Source organism: Denticeps clupeoides, chromosome 10 (assembly GCF_900700375.1).
Source record: "Denticeps clupeoides chromosome 10, fDenClu1.1, whole genome shotgun sequence".
Taxonomy (NCBI): domain Eukaryota; kingdom Metazoa; phylum Chordata; class Actinopteri; order Clupeiformes; family Denticipitidae; genus Denticeps; species Denticeps clupeoides.
The window spans coordinates 14,205,706-14,229,314 of record NC_041716.1 but is presented as its reverse complement, the minus strand read 5'-3'; the positions used below and the strand labels follow the sequence as shown (position 1 = coordinate 14,229,314).

The window sequence follows — 23,609 nt, the reverse complement described above, 5'->3', positions numbered from 1 at the left end:
CTATTGGTGTTATTGCTGACCAGTGTGAAATAAAAAACTGACCTTGATCCAGTTGACGTACATACTGACACGCAACCGTGATGACCAGCGTAATGTGTGCAGGATGTCACTCTCATTATGGTCACTAATGCCTGTCTTTAGTTGTTCAATGTACACTTTAGAGGGTGGCAGCACTCCCAGAACCCTCCACAGCACCAGGAAGTAGTATTGGAGAGAACATGCCTCCTGTCCAATTAGAGTGGTGATTAGTAAGGACTCTTCTCTATGCTTAAAGTCCACACCTAGACTCACCGCTGCAGTGATAGACTTGTTATCCTGTCGGCGGATTGTGTCAAATCGTGATCCAGCGGACAGCAGAGAGACTAGGCTTGAGTAAACCTCATCATACTTCACCACTCCACTGAAGAGCACTTGGAAAACCTGCAAAACACAATCAGATGACCCCACCCAAACACACTCACAATTCTGACACCAATTTACTGTGATTTTTTGCCCCTTACCTTGCTGTCCAGTCGACTTCGGTCATCCTCTGACGCTTCAGGCGAGAGAAGACAGTAGAATTTGGGCTGCACTGTGCAGTCTACATAATGAAAGAAACATGAATACCACAATATCTATATAAAAGAGACAAATGAACTGAATCAAAAAAAGGAATGGGGGACCTGTTACCTGTGGAGCAATGTTTTGCCCAGTTGTCCTCCACCTCCTTAAAGCCATAGTAGAGAGGTGCCCCTCCCTTTTTAGCTCCATCTTGACTAGCAATGGAAGCTGCTGAAGGTGGGGTCAACAGGTTGTACTGAACCTGGAACCATGTAGACAACACACAATGATGCAAATATACGTACAAAGAGATGGGTGCGACAGGAAAAAAGGATTGGTAATGGTCTAGTGGTTAATACAATTGCAAAATCACAGGTTCAAACCCCCACCATTGTGCACCCATGGAAGACACTTAACCCAAAGTTAACTCTCATCAGGAGTCAAAGCATATTAATAAATTGGATATGTTTCTAAAGCAGGAAAGCAGGTCCTACCTGTTCAAACAGGTAAACAGGAGCTTTGGAGTACTGATGCAGTAGGTAGTGAAAGACAAGTAGGAGTCTAGCCAGCGTAAGTGGCACAGCCTGTAGCTGCGAGTTTACGTGGGCAGCCACTTCAGCGATGGCCTGTGTACACAGGGTCAGAACAGAGCGCCGGCCTTTCTCCGACAATTGGTGGAAGATCAAGAGTAGCAGCTGAAGATGTTCAACATTTAGGTCTTCTTCGCCTGGTGCAGAGCCTTGCAGAGTATACTGTTTCAGCGTTCCAACAAACCTGTGACAGAGGGAGGAGAGAGATATAGAAAGACAATTGTAACAGAGTGAGCTGTTGACTAAAGACAAAACGTCATTTTTGCAAATGCAAATTTAAGATAAAACAGTTACTACTGATCACTTGCAATCCCCAACTGTAACAGTAAACATAACAACATGTGATTGCATGGCCATATCCTGCAAAGTCACATATTTTATTCCTGTCAGCAGTCTTGTGTTGGTGCATATGGCACCAATAGAGTGGCAGTAGCCTAGTGGGTAACCAGAATCAGAAGACCACAAATTCACAGGTTCAAACCCCACTTACTACCATTGTGTCCCTGAATGAGACACTTAACCTTATGTGGCTCGCAGTAACTACTGATTTTAAGTCCTTCTGGATAAGGGCGCCTGATAAATGCCATAAATGTAAATGTACCAATCCAGGAGAATCGTTGTAAGAAAAAAAATAATAAAAAATTAAATATCATATATATATATTTTTTAAAGATCAGTAGAAACTCTGCTGTGCGCTATGCCACTTTGGCCGAAACTAATGGCTCGTGCTGCAAGTATTTCTGTGGTACACTGGTATAATCAAAATTTCTCTTGTTGGCCAAATTTATATCGCATACCGTTTATACCGAGCAGCCTTAATTAAGAGCATGCAATATCTCACATTGTTATAACAAGATTAAGTCCACTAGTAAATAAGTCAGATGTAATAACACTTCTGCATGACAACAAACAATGTTCAGCATTACAAAGTAAAGTCTGTCGTACCTCTCCCAAACTTTCATGCATTCAGGCACATCAGGGTCCCCCTGCTGACCAGCTCTGTGTTGCCAAATAAGTAGCAGTCGTGACAAAACTGACAGGGACTGTGGGTGGATGTACATTGGCCAGGGGCCCTCAGAGAATGGAGCCACACCTAGCTGTTGCAGCAGCGTGTTCTACACAACACACAGACACAGGTTCAGGTTCAAAGCAAAGTTCAACAAAACGTGTATTTTCAAGAGCATCTTTCTGGTTATACAAACCTGAAGTGAAGGAGATGGCAGGTCCGATGTCACCAGCGAGTGGTTAAAGTGGTACAGTGCCGATGCAAACTCCTCATCAGAAGCCCCTGCAAGATGATAATCTGTGAGTTGGGTTCTTTAAATGTCAAAGAGGCTTGTTTAATTTAGAGTGTTACTTTACCCTACCATTTACTTAACTATCAGACCTCTTTAATAACTAAAATAAATCAGAACCTGACCAAGTCCATGTTTATGAAGAAAACAGCAAAATTTAGAGAAAGATGGTTGACCTTGGACATTTAATGACAGGGGCTTACCTTTGGCATCTTTGTCCACATCTTTGATGATGCTAGCTAGAGTGGCCATGTGCACTTCATTGAGCGACACACTCAGGTAGTTCCGAATGAAGTTGTTTCTGGACTTCAGCATGGAGGTGGTGATGAAGTTCAGGATGCCTGAGGCCAAACTGAGAAACTGCAAAAAATGGGAAAATGTACAAATCCATCACCTCCCTGACTAAGGCTCTTCTCCCCTAGTCAAGCAAGCACTGGTTCTACCTTCTTTTGTCATACCATAGTGTACCTCAAGAGCAATACTGCTCTATCAATTTTAATAGAAAAAAATTATTTGGTCCTACACATAAATTCTAAATGAGTTATATATACACAGATACATGATTCTTCGTTAAAAGCTAAGGGATTTGCATGGACAACCACTGTATGGTTCACAATACTGAAAACTAGCACACAGCACCAGAGAGCACAATGTATATAAACATGGAGGAAACCTGACCAGTTCTGGGTCCTTGCGACTGGCCAGGATGTTTCCGTTCTCGCCTGCCGTCTGCTTGTTTGGGCTCTTCAGTCGTGGTGATGTCTCCAATGGCGGAGGTGGTGGAGGGGGAGGTGGGGCCACCTTTTCTTTACTGGGTGAAATGGTCTCCTCAAACCACAGGCCTAGTATGGGTTCACTGTCATCGTCTGTCAAACAGAATATAGAACTTTACACAAGGTGAGGATGAGTGAGCACCTCTCCTATGTCTGGTATAGGGTGGACGAAGCCTTCACTACAGAAGTAGCTACTCTGTGGCACATCTAAGAGCGGTGAGTGCACCGAGGCTCACCCGGACCAGGAAGCTGCTGACCTGAGAAACTGGCTGCCCTTGTCCTCGCCTCTCTTCTCTCTGCCAAAACAGTAGATACTGTCACTGACCTGCCACCAAGACTGCTGATATTGGCTGGCAGCATGAAAAACTAACCTGCCTCTAACCTCTGGAGCTGCCTGCCTCTGCACCACCTACTCACACGTGCAACTGTATCTACGACACTGCAGTAAGCATGTCTCAAGGCAGCTTTGAGCCACCTCAGCCCTGACACTAACACACACAGACGTGCAACATGCGCACACACAAATAAGCAGAAGCCCTGCCGTAAGCTGCTTTCATTTAACAGCAGCTCAGTAAATTAGTGTGAGGGGGGCAAAAACTGTGCGACGGCATGCAGGAAGTGATGCCATGTCTGCTACGCTCCCACACGGACGTGCAATCGATTGTGATGAAAGAATACAAACGCAGGTCATCTCTGCCCACCCTGACTGCTGTCCTCCTCTGTGCTGCTGAAGTCATCCTCGTAGTAGGTGTTTGAGTCGGTGGAGGCGCTGGCATCGCTGCTTACGGAGCCCTTCCTCTGCCGCTGTAAAACACAGGCCTGAAAACATGGGAGGGACGTGAGACCGTGTACATCTGTACCACATGCCTTCAGAAAAACAAAAGGACAGACTGATCTGAACAAAAGATACTATTGTTTTCTCCCAAGGATTCCAATGTTGGTTTTAGTCAGATGATGTGACTAAAAATCCTGTGAACTGTGTGTCACAGTACTTTTAAATCCGCTCCCTTGTTTAAAAAAGGACTGTCTCTGGCTAGGATGCATTTCACATCTGTGTCATAGGTCAGATTGACACAGGAAGTAAACAAAGCACACCTGACTTGTATTATTTAAAATGTTAACACTTTAGAAATGAACACATTAATTGCAGCAATTAACAGGCTAATTTTGACAGTCTTCATTTTTTTTCTGCATGACTACTAAAAGGGAACTGGACTTCATTGCAGGCCACTAAAGTACGTGACACTATCTGACCATTTTATAGTTATGGCTAGTTACCAAAACATTGATTCTTCCTTAAAACACTAAACTGTCACTAATTCAGCAACCTTCTTATAAGAAGTAGACAGCAGGGAGAAGAGGAGGTTTGTGAGTGGAACCGAGTCGATAAGCCTCTGCACCCTCTGGATGGAGGTGCTCTGGGCCATGATGTTGAGCTCGGCTGGGGGGCCGTCGCTGGCCCAGCCCTGAAAAGGGGGAACATTTTTCAGTGAGGAGGTCTTAAGAGGAAAAAATGTACCACACATAAATCCGCAGTGGGCCCAGCTCTAAAGAACAGCAACAACTCCACCTACCCGGTGGAGAGCCTCCACCTGTAGGTCCTGAAACAGTGAGGTGAGCAGCTTGATTGAGTGGTTCGCCAGGATAACTGACAGAACTCCAAATCCCTGGTGCCTGAAATTAAATCAAGACTCATTATATACAAGACTCATTTAAGCAGTTATTATATGCATTTTCAACTTATTTGAATTAGAAAAACTTTGGTTTTGGTACCCTGAAAGTAAATAAAATAGCACAAACAAAAGCTCTTACCCTTTTCCAGGGCCAAGTTTTGGGGACCCTGTCCCGTCTTTGGTGCGGGAAACGATATCTCTGACTCGAAGGGCTGCCAGTGGGTCTTTTTCTTTGCCTTTATCAGCCAGTGCAGTGGGGCTGAGGTTGAGGATCAGGTAGAGGCTGTTTAGCAGACACCAGGCACCCAGCAGCTGGAAATTCTGATAGTGCTGCAGAGAGAGAAGTCAAACTATGTTTAAATACACAAATAAAGCCCACAGTCGTGGGATGATCTCTAAAAAGGGGATGAAAACTAACAGAACAAGCAGTTCTGAACTCACCTCCCCCCCTGCTCGCCGTGAGTTGCTGATGGCCTGTCCAATCATGTCATAAATCTCCAACTGTCAACAAATCAGAAAGATGTTTAACACTCAAATGAAGATTAACATTACTAGGATGGCGAATGCATGAATTACAACACACAAATTTTTTTTAATGGCATTACTGAGCACCACAATCTCACCACATAATGAATGTTATAACTATCTCATTATTTCAGTTAAACTGAAAAGAAGGTATTACAGCAACAAGCAATATTCAGTCAAAACACACCTGGCAGCCTACAGCACCAGACATTTTTCTGGTTTAAGCACCGCTTCGATGCTTTGTTTCCATTGGTTGAGGGTTAATAAGTCACAATTCAACAATATTCAAATTTGACCACAGAGTCTGCAGAGGCTCGTTTGCAGGGCACCTGTGCATATTGTTTGCCAAAGTACAACACACTCTTCCGATGCACATCCCACAGATAATGAGATTCAGAGCGCAGTGCCTCAACGGACATGTCCCAAGGTCTGATTTCTGTCAACTGAGTGCACATAAATCACAGCGATGGAAAACGTTAATCCATGAGAATGTGTTCATTCTGAACTTACACATTTCTGTACAATTGTAGCAGCATCATTCTCATAGTCTTCTTCTTTGGAGCCTGTGGAGGCAGTGCGGAGCTGCAGTCCACTGCCGACTTGCAGAATGGCCATGCAAGTGGCCACACTCACACCTGGAGAAGGGACAAGAGAGATGGTGAGCCAGGCAAAAGCCTGTTGAGCCCAATGCCAAGTCTATTCTGACGCGTGGCTCTGCTATAGTGCATAACTCACCAGCATACAGACAGCTGAGGGCCAGCACGGTAACGTCCAGCAGCCTGCCAGGAGTCAGTGGCTCCAGCACAGGCAGGGACAGTGTGTCCAGTGCCATGGTCACATCAATCACCAGAGAGTGGAATCTGGAAACACAACAGAGATTTTATGATGTGCCTAAAACCGGGAAACTGCTACTATGGCTGCATACCTGATTTGACCAGTACTGGTCAAATAGAAATACAATTACAAATTAAGCTACTGCTGACTGATGTATGCAATCACAATTTCTGTCAAATCAGCCAACCCTAAAAGTGTTTTTAGAGGAGGAGAAAAACCTTTTCACCATGTCCCAAAAGTTTGAAAAGCAGGACATAAACGTGCATACAACTAATTATTCCCATTCCTTCAAACAATCTCCTAAACGTTGTTCAGGCAGATGAAAAGGCACGGTTTCCCAGATAGTCTCTCACCCGTTGCGCACTGCAGTGGCGTCAGCCACGGTAGCTGGCATGATGAAGAAGGAGTTTGCAGACACAGCATCCTGGAAGCGGTTGATGTACCTTAAGAAGTAGGGCAGGTTGAGACACACACGGAGGAGCTTCTCTGAGCCCCCTGCAACAAGAAAACACTCTCAGTACACACACCTCATACATATGCACTCAAAGAGCATAAAGACCTTCAGTTAAACAAAAGCAAACAACTCACCAAGTTCCTGTAAACTTGACACATTTTGGGAGATGAACGCATTCTTCATTTTGACCTGAGTAGCCTGGTCTGTGGAGGACTGGTCATCACACTCACTCTCAGTCTGTAATCAGGAGACACACAGAAAAAGGAAATGGAACTATGCCAATGTTTAAAAATAAATAAAGACAGAACGCTGAATACAGATCAATATCCAGCTGTTTTCAGAGAAAGCACAGATCCGTAGCATCATTGTGCATGAGTCTTACGTGGCATACCGTATTACTGACCTGCATGTGCGGGGCAGGAGAGGCCAAGACCGTGATATCAGGGTTGAACACTGAGGTCAGCTGAATGAAAAAGTTCATTTGAACCTCTTTTTGCCGCAGCTCTGGGTTAACTGGGGAGGGAAGTTCCTTCTGGTCCTCCACTGCACACAATCATTTCAGAAGATCAATCAAAAACCCTATCAGGAAATACTGAATTGCTGGCTACAGATTCCTATTCTGAATAGTGTAAACTACCACTCCAAATTCTAAAATAATTTCTATTAAAGTATCTACTTGAAACTGCACTACAGTTTGTTTCTCCTGCCAATAGTGTGTGTACTTTTCTGGAAGCTCAAATATCTGTCACCCCTTGGATACCTTCCATTAACACTTCAGAGCGAGAGAGTGAGAGAAAAACAACATCTAAAGTTCATTCATGACCATGTATGTAATTAGAGAATCATGGTGACAAACAAAATGCAAATGTTAAGCCCGTTGCAACCAAACTGATTCATATTTGTTACTTTTAAGCTTATATGACAGCTCAAAGATCGATGAGAACAAAGATGCACAAATTCCAGTAATTATACCTCAACAAAAGTACCTATAATTAAACAAACACATGAATAAATCAAGACTAGAAAGTAAAAAAAAAAAAATTCAAGAAAATATCTGGATTCTCTTCAGATTCTCTAGCATACAAACTGTATGGTACAATACAGTATAACTTATGCAGTAGTGTACAAGTGCAGTTCCAGTCTGCAATTGGAAGCACTATATTCCCCGCACCACGCAGCCGCCTCATCTTTTCAGCACAAAATGTTTCTCCTGCTGCACAAATTCACTTTGCTTTCAAAGCCTTCACCAGCAGGATCAGTGATAATACAGGCCAGTTCTGGACAGAGGACAAAAATCTGTGGGTGTGGCACCACTGCATTCCACACCATACATTGCTACAGGGCTGTTTCTACAAGTATTGGGATGATTACTTTTGAAATGTTACAATTACAAGTTACCCTATTTAAAATGTAATACAAGTGTCACTATTCCATAATTACACAATTACTTTTGAGTTAATATTCTTTTAAAAAAAATTTAATTGTGTAACCTGGCAAAGTTCACCTACTGCCAAACTATTTTCAATAAATTATTATGATGTCAATTTATGTATCAATTTGATAATATAAGAAGTCACCACATGGTAAGAGTTCAGGCCTCATTCTACCGTAACGTTAATGTTCAAATTCACAAAATAACATGAGGAACTTTATGGTTGTTTGGGGTTGTCTGGTTAATAGGCAGCTGTTTAACCTACTAGGCTTCTACCACATAATGCTTTTTGTAACTGTTATTAAGTTAAACTGAAAAGTAGGTCTATAGTTAGAAGAAATATTGGCTTACAAATCAGACATTTTTCAACATTTTTTATAATTATATTACATAACGCTATTACATGGCTTCTACCTATGAGAGTGACCAATATCTTAGGAACTAAAGGGCCACTCTTCATTAAGGTTAAGATAAATGAAACCCTGTAAAGCAGAGGGTTCTTTGTAGGGCTGCACGATTTGGGGAAAAAGACATATTGCAATTATTGAGATCAATATTGCGATATGTGATTGTGATATGATAAAGGGCACTTGCTTGTATATCAATGAAAAGTCGCATACAAATTACTAATAGTGAAATTTTTAATTTCAAAGTGAAACATACAAACTACTTATAACAACTTGAAATGCCCAGTGCTTTCAAAATACAATATTCTACAAAATTAAATAATCACAAAAAACTCATTACTGTCGAACGACAAACCCTGGTAAGGCTAAACAACTGTTTTGATTATATTTGGCCATTATAAAATCCCGTATTATAGTTCTTACGTTTAACCAAAACGTTATTTGGAGGCTGACTTGAACACAGGGATGCATAGCTTTTCTAGCTTAGCTAAGGTAATTTCAAAGTGAAACATACAAACTACTTATAACAACTTGAAATGCCCAGTGCTTTCAAAATACAATATTCTACAAAATTAAATAATCACAAAAAACTCATTACTGTCGAACGACAAACCCTGGTAAGGCTAAACAACTGTTTTGATTATATTTGGCCATTATAAAATCCCGTATTATAGTTCTTACGTTTAACCAAAACGTTATTTGGAGGCTGACTTGAACACAGGGATGCATAGCTTTTCTAGCTTAGCTAAGGTTAAGATTTGTAAACTGAGGTGAATTTCTTTAGGAAACCTTCAAAGTTTGAGAAAAGTTAACTAAACAGCTAAGAACAGTCTAAATAGTTAATGCCTACGTTTAGCCAAAACGTTGTATGGAGGCTGACTTGAACACAGAAATGCATAGCTTTGCTAGCTTAGCCTAGCTTAGCTAAGGTTAAGACTTATAAAACGGGATTTTATAATGGGCAAATATATTCAAAACAATTGTCCAGCCTTACATATGAAATGTAATCCCCCGGGATCTGGTTTGGAGCGTACAGCGGTTTGTACAGCCCCAAGCAGCACAAGAGTGAGGAATTTTTATGCACGTCTCTCCATAGACATGTAAATGCTTCACTGCACAGCACAGCCTGCCGCAATATGGTGGCGACGTTGACGTACGTGTACCCATATTTAAATCGCAGCTTTTTGCGTTCATGTAATCGCACAGACTGACATCACGATTACGATTAGATTAATTGTGCAGCACTAGTTCTTTGCATTTTTGGGTCTGCTAAATGCCATAAATTTGAATCCTAGACTAGTGCTAAGAGAATACACGATCCCGATCAATGATCATGATAAAACACAGCTCGAATTCGGTGACAGTTTAAATGGAGACATGGGGCTGCCAGACATCTCAAGTATCCTAGGACTTCTGAGAGTCCCGTGCATATTGATAGCAGCTCCCCGAGGCCCCCAAATTGAATAAAATATCCCGGACACTACAGCAAGCAGACCATGGAAGACAGTAGTGAAAGTGAAACTTGAGAGATGGAGAGCGAGAACATGCGTGTGTGGACCCCTGTGTATGTACATAGCAAAACAAGCCAATCAGCTTTCAGGCCGGGCTTTACTTTAACGTCTCAAGGAACAAAGTGATGGTAACTGGAAACTATCATCAGTTCAGTGGAGCATCATGGCGAAGAGAGCCATGCCCCAAAAAATAAAAATATAAAATGCATTTCACCATATACATTTTTAATCAGGAAAATTACTAAATACTTCTAAAATTTTAAGACTGAGCATTTCATGTAATGTGATTCTACTTAAAGCAATTTCACAATGTGCACTGCAATGCTGAGGTTGTGATATTACACTGCAAATATCATGCAGCGGTTAGAAGTGACATATCTCCTTGACATTTCCACAAACAAAGATCAAACCTCACCGTCTGAAAGGGTCTTCACGGTCTGAGGCAGCTTAGCCGACTTCATCATCGCTGTGAAGGTGATGATCTCTGTTCGGTCCAGCCGACTGCAGCCTGTGCAGAGGCCCTTTATTAACAGGATCAGGTGCTTCTGCAGGAGGAAGAGACATGATGGTCACAGGGCACAGACTGAGATCAGCAGCACCCTGCAAAAGCAGCAGATGCATACCTGAGACACGGCGCATGCTTCGTCTGGATTCTCCAGCCGAAGCAGGGAGAACTCAATCAATACTTTACAGGCAGAGGCTACAGACAGCAACTGGTTTCTTGGGACTGGAAATGACAAAAAAAATAATAATAATTTTTTTGCATATTAAACATTAAATTTCACATGACCAAAAAATATGCAGGAAAGCACATCAGACCAATTTCAAACATATTAAACACCAGAAAACAACAGATGCATACATAATCCACAACAAAACATTACTTACTTTGTCCACATATAGTGGTGATATAATGTGCAGAGAGAGCCACAAATGAAGAGTAAAAAGGCTCATACTGTTTGTCGTGATGCAGAATCTCTGATGCGCTGCAATAAAAAAAAAATGGATATAAAAAGTGCAAAAACCTTTGGTATTTTTTGGTACTCTTGTGAATAAGGCAATCATAAGATCAAATATCTACAGGGCAGCGTAGCCTCAGCTCAAGTAAACAAATTGAGCGCTCCCCTTCCCACTTTATTAGGTAAAAAGGTATAAAGTCACTTTTGACCACAACTGCTGTGGCCTACAAGCCAAAATATATCCAGCATGCAGCAGCGCTGCGGTCCAAAACTGTCTGGGGAAATTTTAACAAGAACTCATGAAAACATTCAGAAGTACTGAGTGGCCATAAATAAGTACTGAGTGTGTATAAATAATGATCCACGTTGAACAAAGCCACAGCATGCCGGATGGTTTTACCGCAGGAAAACTTTTCACTGTTGGCAGGTTGTGTACCTTGTTACATACATAATTGGCACAGCACCAGAATAACGGCATTTGGTGGTAATTTTCCCAGAATTCTCACATTCTTGGTGCTCCACCAAATTGCACCAGACAATAGTTGTTTGGTCTACAGCAAGCCTTTTAAAGCCGAAGTTTCGACTGACACTGCTCCTCCTTTCCGTCATCGTGTTCAGCTTAAACTTTTCTTTTTTTTTTTTTTTTTTTAAAGAACTGTGCCCCGAACAGAACATTGTTCAGGCTTTTTAAAGTCGTATATAAAATTATACAACGTTGCGTTGCTGTGATGTAAACAAGAGCGTTGCCAGGTCTATAAATGACAGTCAATAGAAGCCGGACAGCAGCAAGCCTGCTCTCGTGTGCAGGCAGAGGACCATCCGCTCACAACCGAAAAACGCCAGGCAGCCAGCGACCCTCCCTGCTCCTCGGGTTCGGCCCTGCAGTACTAACAGGATCGTCGTGTCGGACCGTGGCTGCGCCTGAAACCAGATCACGGGGAACGCGGCCGACAGGTAGACGGCAGGGGCGCGTTCCAATCCGGTCTAAGGAACCGCCGCTTTCGCTTTGGTGGAAAGGAAACTGGTACTCGGCCCCACCTCCACTCCGCACCGGCCAGCAGCTGAGCAGAGAGCTGCTCCCAGGTCAGCTGTTTTAGTGCTGGTCAGCTCTGGTTCAATTGACGCCGGACAAGCGCAGTTATCCCGTTAGGTCCCATGCCCCTGGCGCACTGTCACCCTGAAGGGGAAACGGGCGTCTCTCTGCCCCGACAGGGCGCCACACCGTCGGCCTGATGATGAAGCAGATTCTCGGTAGCCGCTCAGCTAACGCGATAGCCGCTGACACGCCGCTGGCAAGCGGTTCGGAGCCGACGCCGCGCCGGGTCTGACCTGCTGTTGATGGAGCCGATGAGCTGAGGCAACTCCTTGGTCTCGAAGGCCGTGTAGGACGCTGATAAAAGCGGCCGAACCGCCGCGGTCCACTCGGGCTCTGCGCCTCCTCCGCTCGACGCCATCTTGAGATCCTCTATTAGAAAACTCAACGCCGGAAGTGAGGTAAATCACCGCTCAAACAACAGGAAGCACTGTCACTGAAATAGCTAAAACTCGCGATGACGTTGACTGGTGACGTCAGAAGGACCCTTCTGGATTCTGAGTGGTTTATATTGGACGATATACCAAGAATTTCAATAATCACTCTATCTTTCCCTTGAAAATGTTCACAAGAAATATTAACTATTAGCAGGTTCTTTGAAGTTTTTTTCCATGTAAGTGCACTACACATCAACATTTATTTAAATTCAGTCAAGTGTAACATTTCTATTAAAAAAAAAAAACATTTGCAAGAAAAGTATTTTCAGGGAAATGTTTATTGTTGTCTCTGTGGCACAAACAGCAAAATGTTTAATTTAATTAATAATTTATGAAGATCAATCATGGCTTACTAAAAGATATAATTATAATAGTTATGGGTCAAATTTAACAGCTACTCAGAATTATTTGTTATACTATGTTCAGATTCTTTACTGGAACTCACATTTCAAAAGGCAATATAAATAACAAGCACACGTGCATACACATACACACACATACCCTAAAAAAATGAATCCAGTGCATTTATACATAGATTTAACCCTAAGACTGAAATAAATGTTAATTTAGATTTTCCAAGGACTACAAATAAAACAAACATGTAATGTCTTTCCTAAAAAAAAAAAAATTAACATGCACCCTTCTGAACTTTTTATATTCTTGTTTGTACTGCTGTGCATAGAGCAGATTTTATCAAGGTTGGACAGCTTTTTTAACCATGGACAGAAGAAACAAGTTGACAAAAACACAGAAATTGGATGCCAGGTAGACAGTGGAAAAAACACAGCAAAGTCGACCCTGAAGTTACAGTAATGGCATCTTCCAGGCACTGCTCTGCTCACAAAACGGATCCTAAGCAAACAATCATCTGGCAGACTTCTACTGGGTCCCTGGCTGTCATGGAGACTTCTGCGCAAGGCTTGGGCTGAGCGGACAGCTGCTCGGGCCAGTGAAGAGTTCTTACCGCCATGCCCGGTTAAGTAGTTTAACCTCCGCCAGGCGCTTGCTGATCATGGTGGCGAAAAAGAGTCCAAGCAGCACGCTACTGATCAGCATATAGTCATAATCGTCCTTCAACACATCAAACTGCTTTGACGGGAATACGCGTGTCTGGTAGATATCCAGTCCATATGCCACCACCTGCGAAAACACAAAAAGGAATTAATACATTTTGTATCCAAAAAGAAACTGCATGACAACACTGCACTTAGAAGTTATTTTTGCATACCATTGATATCCAAATGTCTATGAACAGCAGAAGAACACAACATTTTTATTTGAATTTAATATTAAAAGCCACATTTGCACCTAAATTAGAATTACATGGCAATATAGAAGAAATCCAAAACAACTTTATTTATAAGGCACTTTAACATTCAGTCCTAGCACTGTACAGATAACTGAAAAAGAAAATTTATGGTAGATTCTCACTGAAGGCATCAAAACTATGAATGAACACATGTGGAGTTATGTACTTAACAAAAAGTGGAGACCTGGCCTCCACAGTCACCGGACCTGAACCCAATCCAGATGGTTTGGGGTGAGCTGGCCCGCAGAGTGAAGGCAAAGGGGTCAATAAGTGCTAAACACCTCTGGGAACTCCTTCAAGACTGTTGGAAAAGCATTTCAGGTGACCTCTTGAAGTTCATGGAGAGAATGTCAGAGCAAAGGGCGACTAATTTGAAGAAACTAGAATATAAAACAAGTTTTCAGTTATTTCACCTTTTTATGTTAAGTACATAACTCCACATGTGTTCATTCATAGTTTTGATGCCTTCAGTGAGAATCTACCAATGTAAATGGTAATGAAAATAAAGAAAACGCATTGAATGAGAATGTGTGTCCAAACTTTTGTCCTGTACTGTACAAAATATAATCTTCATAAAATAAGGTAAGAGAAATAAGATATTGCACCCTATTGCAAACATTTTGTGCCCTTGACCGTGTTCATGAGTTGGAGCAGATGCATATTGCACAAAATTAAAATATTTAATATGATTAAAAAAAGCCCTTAGCCATGGGCATACCAGGAGAACACACATGGATATTAAAAACCCCAACAACTACAACACCATAATATTTAAGCAGAAGATTTTCAGAAGATGTCTGAAAGAAAAGTGATTGTCATTGTGAAAAACTGCAGCACAGCACACGGTGTCCTCTGCTTTTAACCATCACCCTTGGTGAGCAGTGGGCAGCCATGACAGGCGCCCGGGGAGCAGTGTGTGGGGACGGTGCCTTGCTCAGTGGCAGAAATAATCACTGCACACAGCACCATCTGAGACTCGAGCAGTTCAAACAAACAATCTCAGCTCAAAGCTGGTGAATGAAGATGATTGTGACAGTTTCTTACAGTTAAATTATTATTATTATTATTATATTATTATTATATTAGTCCTCAATAGACGAGGGGAGTTTAAATAGCAGAAATCATTTGGTAAAACATTGGACTCACCAACATTTAGCCATGTTTCTGTCACACATATAAAAAAAATCCTATCCTTGTGAAGAGAACAAGACTTAAAATAAATGTTTTCATTGCTAGCGATCTAGTGTTCACCAGAGCAGTCCTGGTAGAGATCGGTGGATCCGCGACTTTCGCAGTCCTGGGAATGCGGCTGAGAGGCCACAGGTTCAGCAGAGGACGAGGAGAGCAGAGCCTACGGAGCTGGAACGACAGGCACCAGCCAGGCGTAGAGGAATACAGAGATGAGGTACCCAGAGGAAATTATTCCCACAGGAAAGGTGCAGAAGTGCGTTTCAAATAAACGTTTAGCCTCGCGTAACTGACCGCGGCAGCGAGTAGTACGCTTTCACTGGGGAGGTGGAGTCAGGGTCCGGCGGAAGTGAGACAATCTCTGAGACAAGCAAAGGGAATGGGGGCAATCTTCCCTGTCTAGCAGATTCCACTCTCGTCAGGTTTTTCACAGAAAACCAAAAGGTGAAGCAGTGTTTGCAGATCATATACAAGTAGACAGTAGACATTTACAGTTAAACTCAGCAAAAGCAAACAACATTAACACTGGCAAGCCAAACACTCCAGTGCAATCTTGAATGCATCTTTGAATCCAAGAATTACCTATCATTTTGGTGGTGGTGATTATGGCTTTATGCAAAAAGTGTAGAGCAGAAGTGAGAAGCACTCGGCACATTTATTACTGGCCACTATTTGAATGCTCTGCATGAGGTGAACACCACTTCCCAAAACTGCCACCAAAATCACAAACCTGTTAAACATGGAATATCATGTGGACTCATTTCTGATGATGCCATATCATCAATCCCTTTCAAAACAGTTTGTACTCACCAGACAAGTGGACTCCAGGCCAGAGGGGGCAGTGTAGATTCCTTTAACTCTTGACACTGTCTGGTTATAGTTTATAAACCACTCAGTTCTGATAGGCATCTCTGGTGCATAAGGAATAAGATTCTCCTCTCTGTGATGTGCGCACACACACACACAAGTAGATGTAGAGTCAGTGTAAGAATTTACAATTAAGCGAATAGTCATTAAAACGATCAACTCACCGGCTCTGTTCAGAAACCACCTCTGGTCTTCGTGGGTCCAGAAACATTTTGGGTAAAGAAAGAATTGCTCCTGATGGAAGTCCCACTACACCAGCAGGGAACAGACAACATTTTTTTACATTTACAGATACTATGCACAGGTTTGTACCCCATTATAACCAATCTTCTTCAGCAACTTAAAAGTTCCTTTTTGCAACAGAGTGTGCAAAAAAAATTATAATCAGAGCTCATTTCTCATCTTGAATGTGGCCACTAAAGGTCTGACAAGTAAATATTTAAAACATTTTGATATACCTCAGAATAAAAGTCACTAAAACTGCACAACCGCACTACTTTGAAGGTTGTGTTGTCTGAAATTAGTACAGGAAAAAACCCGCATCGTAGGCCTGGGATGCCTCTATCAGTAATGGATAATTGAGGTGAGACTGACCAAGCAAGTGGCGGCTAGTGATGCCTTTCTCAGTGAGGGTGGCTTCCAGCGTGTTGATGGGGGAAGGGAAGATATAAGATTGCTGCAGCACCTGCGGAGGGTGGGGCCGATCCAGAGAACTGAACACGGAGCTGTTGTATAACTCTGTGCCCTCATATTGCTCCAGCACAGAAAACTCATTCCTGCGAGATTTGGTGTTCCAATACTCATACTGCCAAAGGGAAAAGGAGAATTCAGTGAATTCACTGAGAAAACAGCCTACAATTTCTGGTCAACATTTAGATACATATACCAATAGGATTAATCATAGATACTGTATAATTTATTTATTGTATAAACCTGTACATTAAAGCATGTTTGATTACTCACCACCACCCAGTTCTCAGAGTGCACAAGGTGAACAGGCCCACGGGCCTTCCTCTGCACAGCTTCATGAATTATACGACCAGTCACCCCATCAATCAGGAAGACCCCAATGAAACTACGCTCCGGGTGTGTGTCTGTACTCTCAGTCACAACTGCCAGCAGATTTGGGTTCAGATACTGAGGAGCAAAAACACAATATGTGCAACAGCTTAAAAAAAAGAAGACACTACAACAACTCAATTAAACCAAGCCTCACTGACTTAAAACAGAGCCCAGATAGCAGGCAGAAATAGAAATCAACCAGATACACCACACAATCTCCTGATACTGCCATTGTAACTCTCAATCAACACATTTACCTCAATGTTGCTCCAGAACTAAACCTAAAATCAGACTCACATTTATGAGGAAACATGCAACAAGAATGCAAACCTTATAGAGCACGCTGCGGTCGCCCATGACGCGCCCCTGAGAGTGCACGTGCTCGTTAGCACGCTTCCCTTTGACCAGTGTAATTTTCTGAACCTCAGCAGGGATGACAACCTCCCACATCAACTCAGTGGACAGGTCCTGGACACACACAAAAGTCAGTCAGTAGTGTGTGTGCAGTTGCAGGAGTTTATGAATATGTGTGGGAAGGGCATGCTTACCTTGCGCAGTCGGAAGCCAGACAATGTTCCCTGACTGGAGTCAACCAGGTAGAAGAAGATGGAGGAAGCCATCTCCTGCAGCTGTTGCAATACATTCTTGGTGGATGGGAAGGCAGTGACCTTTGAGGAGAGCAAGCCATCACATACACTTAAAAAGAGCTTCATGAGAGAGACCATAACCCAAGGATTTTGTAACATGGCCAATGTAAATATCACACAAGGGTACTAATCATGATGAGTGATTAACCTACCTTATATTGATCATCAATAAGCATAAGGACCTTGGTGTAATCCTGATCCATAATTGGCAGCAACAAGGACTGCTGAATGGGGCGGGGTAGAGTGGGCAGAGCAATGTGGCTCTTCTTACCGAAGATGGGATTGAAGACATGAAGAGAGCCCAGACCTGTGTCCTGATTCGAAGTAACAAAAATCATACATCAAAAACAACTTCAAGTGGAGAAGTACAGTAGAGGGGTAATGGGAGCAGTACCTTATCTTTAATCAGCAGCGTGCATTGAGGGGGGTGAGGGAAATGTGCTGTGGTTCTCTGCACCATCAGTTTAAAAGCAGCATTAGGCTGAACGTTCTGTAGGTAGTGCTTCCACAGGATGGTTCCAGATTTGCTATCAATACCAAAAAGCTGCAAAGATAAAAAGAAGAAAATATCCGTCTACAAAAGGACAATAAATTGCAAAATGCAAAAACATACCACAACACAATGCTGTGACTTATCTTAATGGTGTTAAACTTATTTTAAATGCAATGTGAGACATCATTAAGTAAATTTAATCATGCACCGTTTATACCTTGCCAGATGCTGTCACCATCACCATCATCTTCTGCAGGTTAAACTCATCACGTGCAAGTGTCTCAATGGTCACCTCATTCTTCACATGGCTGCGTGGCTTGCGGGCATCATAAAAGAGCTTCCACAGGTGACCAATCCACGCCTGCAGCAGTATAAGCTGGGAAGAGAGACGCTTCAGCACCATCGCCAACAGTCCATCTGCACAAAAGCATACAAGAAATACAAAGGCACAGACGCAACATGAGATTGAGAAATAAATTCCAAACCAAACTAATAATAATAATAGTAATAACATGGACAAAGGGAAGACAGCTTTTATTATACATTTCAGAGCAAAACAGTGAAGGGGGAGGGAAAAAAAATTAAAATCACATTCTCTCATACACAATTAAGCCAACCACTTGTTAAAACATTACAAAACAGCCAGGTTTTTCTCCAGGGAAAGAGTGATATGACTTTTTCCACTCTACCTTGAATGGCTGGATCCCAGTGCAGCAGTAAGAAAAGTCAAAGAATACATGAAAAATAAATACAGAGACAAAGCCAGTGAGAGCAGCAGAACAGAGAAGCATAGCAACAAAACACACAAAATTACGGAGGGCCAAAAATCTGGACTGAATAAAACCCAGTGCCAAAGTGTTAGATTTAGTGGCAAAACATGAAAACAGAAAAACAGTGACTGTGGCACAAGAACATTTTTAGACGTTTTGAGTACACAAACAATTAAAGTAACCCAATAATTTAAATGAAAGGATATGAAAGGTCAGAAAACATGCAGAAAAAAGGGTTAGTAGCAGCTGCAGCAGCACATGTCTCTCACAGAGAACCATGTGACCATGTTACCTGCTTTTTTCCCAAATTCACCCTCCAGCTCCGCCTGTGTTCCCGTCAGTGGCAGGTCAACCATTTCCATGGTAACAACATCAGCAAGTGCTTCCTCCCTCACCCACACCACTCGGCCTACAAAACAACAAGCATTTATCAATGCGGGACAAAAGTATTGAAAAGAAAACATAGCAATCCCTCAATACTGAATACACTGCCATAAATCTATTCAGTGAATTATTCTGTTAAAATAAACAAAAAGTATGCAGAACACACTCAGAATACTTAAAAATACATTTAATCAGAATCATGATTTAAGCCAAGTATGTTAGCACACATAGGACTTTGGTTCCCATCATTGATGTCTCTCAAGCAAAGCACAGTCCCCACACACTGCTCCCCAGGCGCCTGTCATGGCTGCCCACTGCTCATGGGTTAAATGCAGAGGACAAATTTCACTGTGTGCACCATGTGCTGTGCTGCTGTGTATCACAAGTGACAATCACATCACTTTCTTTTCTTATATACAATATCAGGATCTTATTTACAGGTGTGCACAAAATACAGATTATAAATAAACAAGACAACACAATATACACAATAACAGTCGAAGTATGGAGTGTAGACCAAGCATCACTGAATATGGATTGCAAATTTCCATAAAGTGACAATATTATGTACACTGCATAAGGTTTTTTTCCAAGACATTGCCATAGACTTTTTCATCTCATAGACTCTGTGTACCACTAGAGGGAGCCCATGTTCCAGTAATTTGAATCCAAACCACTAAAACGTTGTCTTGTTCTTACCTGTACACATATATGTATTTGTAATGTGTTACAGATTATACTTGATATCCAGTGCTTCAGGGACGCTTAACCAGTCAGGAAAACCAAGCAGAGACTCACCAGGCTGCTGGAGGAAGGTGAGGGCAAAATCTTCAGTTTGCACCAGTGCTCTGTAGCCCACTGAGTCATCTTTCTTGAGGAACGCCAGGACAAACAACTGAAACACACACAACGTTGCGTCAATCTTGGAATAGCCAGGTTCTTAATGAACAGATATGAAACATAAATGCAGCATCATCATTCACCCTGTTCAGTTTCCCTCCATTTGGATCCAAGTTATATGTGACAGTTGTGTCCAGAAGCCTCCGTCCAGTGTCAGCAGAGAAAAGGTTGATAGAACAGGCCTAAAACATAATTCAGAATAAGTAGAAATTGAGTTAGATAAAAAACAGAAAAAAAGAAAAGAAAAAAAAAACCAACACAATCATGAAACATGACTGAAGTAGCTCACCGTTTCATTCTTTGGGGACATGACCGCTGCAACAGTTTTCTCACCAGTTGTTGCAAATGCTACAAGGTTGGCCTATGGAGAGAGAGTAAAAAATAAATAACACTGTAAAATGGCAAAAATGTCATTTAAAAACCATGCCGAGACTCTGTACCGGGTTAAAATCCCTGAGGGGGGCGATGGCACCATCTTTCAGTTGCAACAGAATAAATCTCTCAGGACCAAGTTGCAGGAAGAACTCTTTGAGGGGAACGCGAGCAGGGTGTGGTTGGGTGGCGATGACCACAGGGTGAAATCCAGCCTCTGCCTCCAAGTCCAGGGACTGCAACACAGATAACAGTAACGTGGCTTCACTCACACGTTGGGGTGAGGGGGTTGTGTAAATTCTGAAATAGCAGTTGGCACCTGTAGCGGAATATGTACAAACTCGGCCCGACCCTCTGCATTTAGCTGGAGGGTGTAGAGGGAACTGCTAACTGGATCCACACACAGCAGGACCGCTGATCCAACCACAGCACAGCTGGAATCCAAACTAGTGATCCATGGGGCTTCAACTGATACCTGAGGGTATATTAGACACTTTTTGTATCCACACGGCACATGTTCCAAAACTTGTTATTAATATAAGTTGTTTTTGGTGGCCTGTCTTAATTTTAGTCTTAGAGTTTGCGGTCAATTTAGTCTTTATTAGTTTTAGTCATGTTCAGACTCATTTTAGTCTAGTCAAGTTTCAGTCAACTAAAAGTCACATTTTAGTCAGAATTAACCAAGAATATTTTAGTCAACAAAAATTGTTGTACAAGTACCTAGAATAACAGGAAAATAGAATGGAATGACTTACCTGTTTCATTATCTCTCCATCTTCAATGTTATAAGCCACAACAACAATGTGGGAATGTGGAACCAAGCCCAGGACAAAGACGTCGCCATTCCCACTGGAATACACAGTCTGATACTGCACAGTGTCACTGAGGATGGGGAGGGGAAGTCTCACTTGTATTGTACAAAGGCTTATTAGTATCGGCAAAAAAAGTGAAAATCAAATCAAACTTAAAAAAAACACAAATTTGCACGTACCTGTCTGGAAGATTCTCGACCCATTTCTGATGGCCGTTGGAGAGGTAATGGAGAGAAATGGCGGATTTCTTCAACACAGCCACAAACTTCACAATGTCTGCAAGTCCAATCAACTGAGCCGTCTGAAAGCTAGGATGCAAATGAAGTTTATTGGTGCTTTAGCCAGAGGGTTGGGCATTAGGGGTAGAACTGTTTTTTCCCCATTAATAAAAAGAAAATAACCTGATCATGTATTGACTCTTCAAGAACATATCTTGAAAAAGAATACCAGTTTAGTTACTTTTTAAGCAATTCCAAATGTTTGTTTTTCTTCCGAAGGCTCTGTCTTGGAAACAAGTCAGATATCAAAATTTCAGATTGAAACATGTGTTTTTACCTCCCGGTGTCCATCACTACTTCCCAATTCAGACCCCCAATGTTGGTCTCCCAGGAACGGAGCAAACGGCCATTTCCCACCACCAAAACTGCATCTGTGCGGACACCAGAGACAATTCATCAAACACTGTGGGAAAGTTAGCATTCTCTATAGATATTTACAGCACGGCACAGTGCAACTCACCTTGTCCATGAACCAACATGGCATCGATTTGCCCATCTTGTCCCGTCTTATCTACATGACGCCAAACTGGATGGGGTAGAGAGCTCAGAGTTTCAACATGCACAGCCAGAGCTGAAATTCCCTCGGGTCTCAGATGATAACATGATCACATTGCAGTCAGAATTTTTTATTTATTTTTTTTGCCAGCACTGATCCAGATCTCTCAGTTCCAATACCAAATACTCATAGCTGTTGGAAATAATCCATCCCCAGAGTACTGATCTGATACTAGTTTTTACTGAATAAAACATCTTACTTTGAGGAGACGACAGTATTCTGCTATGCGAATCCTCTCCTAATTAAATACTTTACAAGCATTACAATTACACAAACACACATAACGCTAGTTGGTAGTGTTTTACATTGCCCTGCTGCCCCTCAAAACACTAGCTTCGTGGATGTTGCCAGTAGCTGTGGAACAGGGTGTAGCACCTCCATGCAATAAACACGTTAAGTTAGTAAAACTTTACACCAGCGCACTGCGTACGCATTATAGAGTGTACAAAGAGGATGTAGTGTGCAAACACAAAAACAGCACCCTGTTACTGAGAACCGATCCAAGTATTTGACCGACATCTGATACACGGATTTCTGACTGGTGCATACCTGATATCTACACAGCACGAAAGAAAAGAAATCACCACTCACAGAGCTCTCCTGTTCTGGAGTTCACTGAGGCAAATATGTTCTTCTCTGTGGCTACAAGCAGCTTTTTAGATGCCTGAGAATGAGCGTCAAAGGCAGCGAAGCGGACATTTCCCACAAACTGCTGTCTCCTGTACACAAAGAGACAGAAACAATAATGAAGCATTTCGGTTGAGTATCTGCACGACCAACACAGGGTGGAGCCGTCAGGTAGTCTCTCCATTGCGGTAACAACATTAAGACAATCAGAATGCTGCTCCGACTCATCCCATTGGTTATTTCTGTTTTTACACAGCAGTGACCTTCACCGCAACTCAGAACAGCACCATTTATATTACGACGGAGCTGTAAGGCATCGGCGATGTAAATTACTGTTACTTTAATGACGGTGTAGAGCATTTATAGCACCGACATCACCCCCCCCCCCCCCCCCCCCCCCCCCCCCCCCCGCTAATAAGCTGCGGTTCTCAGGACCGACACCGGCGCTAGCAGCTAGCTCGCCGAGCGGAGGCTCTGCTTTAACGCGTCCCCGCCACTTCCTGCTAAATTTCACTCCCAAAGCCCGCGTCTCACCAGTCAAACTTCCCGACCTGGTCTTCAAACACAGCCGCACTGGCCCGTAGCAAACAAAAAAACGCCACAACTCTGCACACGAGCGCTGACATGTTGCGGAACGGCGGAAGCGTCACTTATTTCCCACAATGCACCCCGCTCCCATGATTCCAAGGGAAGGACCGAGCATGGGCCTGTACAACCCAGAATCCATACAAACTCATTCTGATTCTAAAATTGTTTGCCTTTGTTTACGTGTGTCTTTTCTTTCATCGGTTTAGTAACCATTTACAGCATTTATCAGACAC

At 42.5% G+C, this 23,609-nt stretch overlaps 2 protein-coding genes across 6 annotated transcripts in view; both read right to left on the bottom strand.

Moving 5' to 3' along the window:
* Window positions 1-12,481, bottom strand: part of ubr4 (ubiquitin protein ligase E3 component n-recognin 4) — a 45,509-nt gene extending 33,028 nt beyond the window's left edge. For 2 of the 4 annotated variants that reach the window (XM_028992759.1, XM_028992760.1), the window contains exons 1-24: window positions 12,323-12,481; window positions 10,923-11,020; window positions 10,658-10,761; window positions 10,450-10,579; window positions 7,088-7,227; window positions 6,819-6,921; window positions 6,584-6,725; window positions 6,132-6,256; window positions 5,907-6,031; window positions 5,313-5,372; window positions 5,011-5,201; window positions 4,773-4,872; window positions 4,527-4,664; window positions 3,900-4,017; window positions 3,456-3,494; window positions 3,104-3,291; window positions 2,629-2,785; window positions 2,333-2,418; window positions 2,076-2,245; window positions 1,035-1,314; window positions 670-802; window positions 501-580; window positions 292-420; window positions 43-225 (exon numbers count right to left, since the gene is read on the bottom strand). In XM_028992759.1, coding sequence (XP_028848592.1) covers window positions 43-225; window positions 292-420; window positions 501-580; window positions 670-802; window positions 1,035-1,314; window positions 2,076-2,245; window positions 2,333-2,418; window positions 2,629-2,785; window positions 3,104-3,291; window positions 3,456-3,494; window positions 3,900-4,017; window positions 4,527-4,664; window positions 4,773-4,872; window positions 5,011-5,201; window positions 5,313-5,372; window positions 5,907-6,031; window positions 6,132-6,256; window positions 6,584-6,725; window positions 6,819-6,921; window positions 7,088-7,227; window positions 10,450-10,579; window positions 10,658-10,761; window positions 10,923-11,020; window positions 12,323-12,447 — 3,144 coding nt within the window. In that variant the 5' untranslated portion in view covers window positions 12,448-12,481. The remainder of the gene's footprint in view (window positions 1-42; window positions 226-291; window positions 421-500; window positions 581-669; window positions 803-1,034; window positions 1,315-2,075; window positions 2,246-2,332; window positions 2,419-2,628; window positions 2,786-3,103; window positions 3,292-3,455; window positions 3,495-3,899; window positions 4,018-4,526; window positions 4,665-4,772; window positions 4,873-5,010; window positions 5,202-5,312; window positions 5,373-5,906; window positions 6,032-6,131; window positions 6,257-6,583; window positions 6,726-6,818; window positions 6,922-7,087; window positions 7,228-10,449; window positions 10,580-10,657; window positions 10,762-10,922; window positions 11,021-12,322) is intronic. The other 2 variants (XM_028992761.1, XM_028992762.1) reach the window with 1 other exon arrangement.
* Window positions 12,482-12,783: 302 nt separating this feature from the next.
* Window positions 12,784-23,457, bottom strand: emc1 (ER membrane protein complex subunit 1). Of its 2 annotated transcripts, XM_028993249.1 has the most exons (23): window positions 23,323-23,457; window positions 22,753-22,880; window positions 22,066-22,131; window positions 21,883-21,976; window positions 21,507-21,635; window positions 21,271-21,397; window positions 20,835-20,990; window positions 20,584-20,751; window positions 20,433-20,504; window positions 20,227-20,325; window positions 20,042-20,138; window positions 19,152-19,268; window positions 18,779-18,787; window positions 18,307-18,506; window positions 17,991-18,140; window positions 17,749-17,910; window positions 17,498-17,617; window positions 17,280-17,417; window positions 16,851-17,024; window positions 16,482-16,692; window positions 16,052-16,136; window positions 15,831-15,960; window positions 12,784-13,663 (listed from the first exon to the last, which is right to left on the bottom strand). In XM_028993249.1, the coding sequence occupies exons 1-23, from the start codon at window positions 23,412-23,414 to the stop codon at window positions 13,484-13,486; spliced, it is 2,904 nt and encodes a 967-aa protein (XP_028849082.1). In that variant the 5' UTR covers window positions 23,415-23,457; the 3' UTR covers window positions 12,784-13,483. The 2 variants fall into 2 exon arrangements, with proteins under 2 accessions (XP_028849082.1, XP_028849083.1); XM_028993250.1 differs by lacking the exon at window positions 18,779-18,787.
* Window positions 23,458-23,609: the final 152 nt, after the last annotated feature.

Coding starts and splice junctions, on each gene's coding strand:
- emc1 (XM_028993249.1), bottom strand. CDS start 23,414: ATGTCAGCGCTCGTGTGCAGAGTTGTGGCGTTTTTTTGTTTGCTACGG. Junction 17,025..17,279: donor ACCGCAGCGTGCTCTATAAG/GTTTGCATTCTT, acceptor TTTGCTCCTCAG/TATCTGAACCCAAATCTGCT. Junction 15,961..16,051: donor GTGGTTTCTGAACAGAGCCG/GTGAGTTGATCG, acceptor CGCACATCACAG/AGAGGAGAATCTTATTCCTT.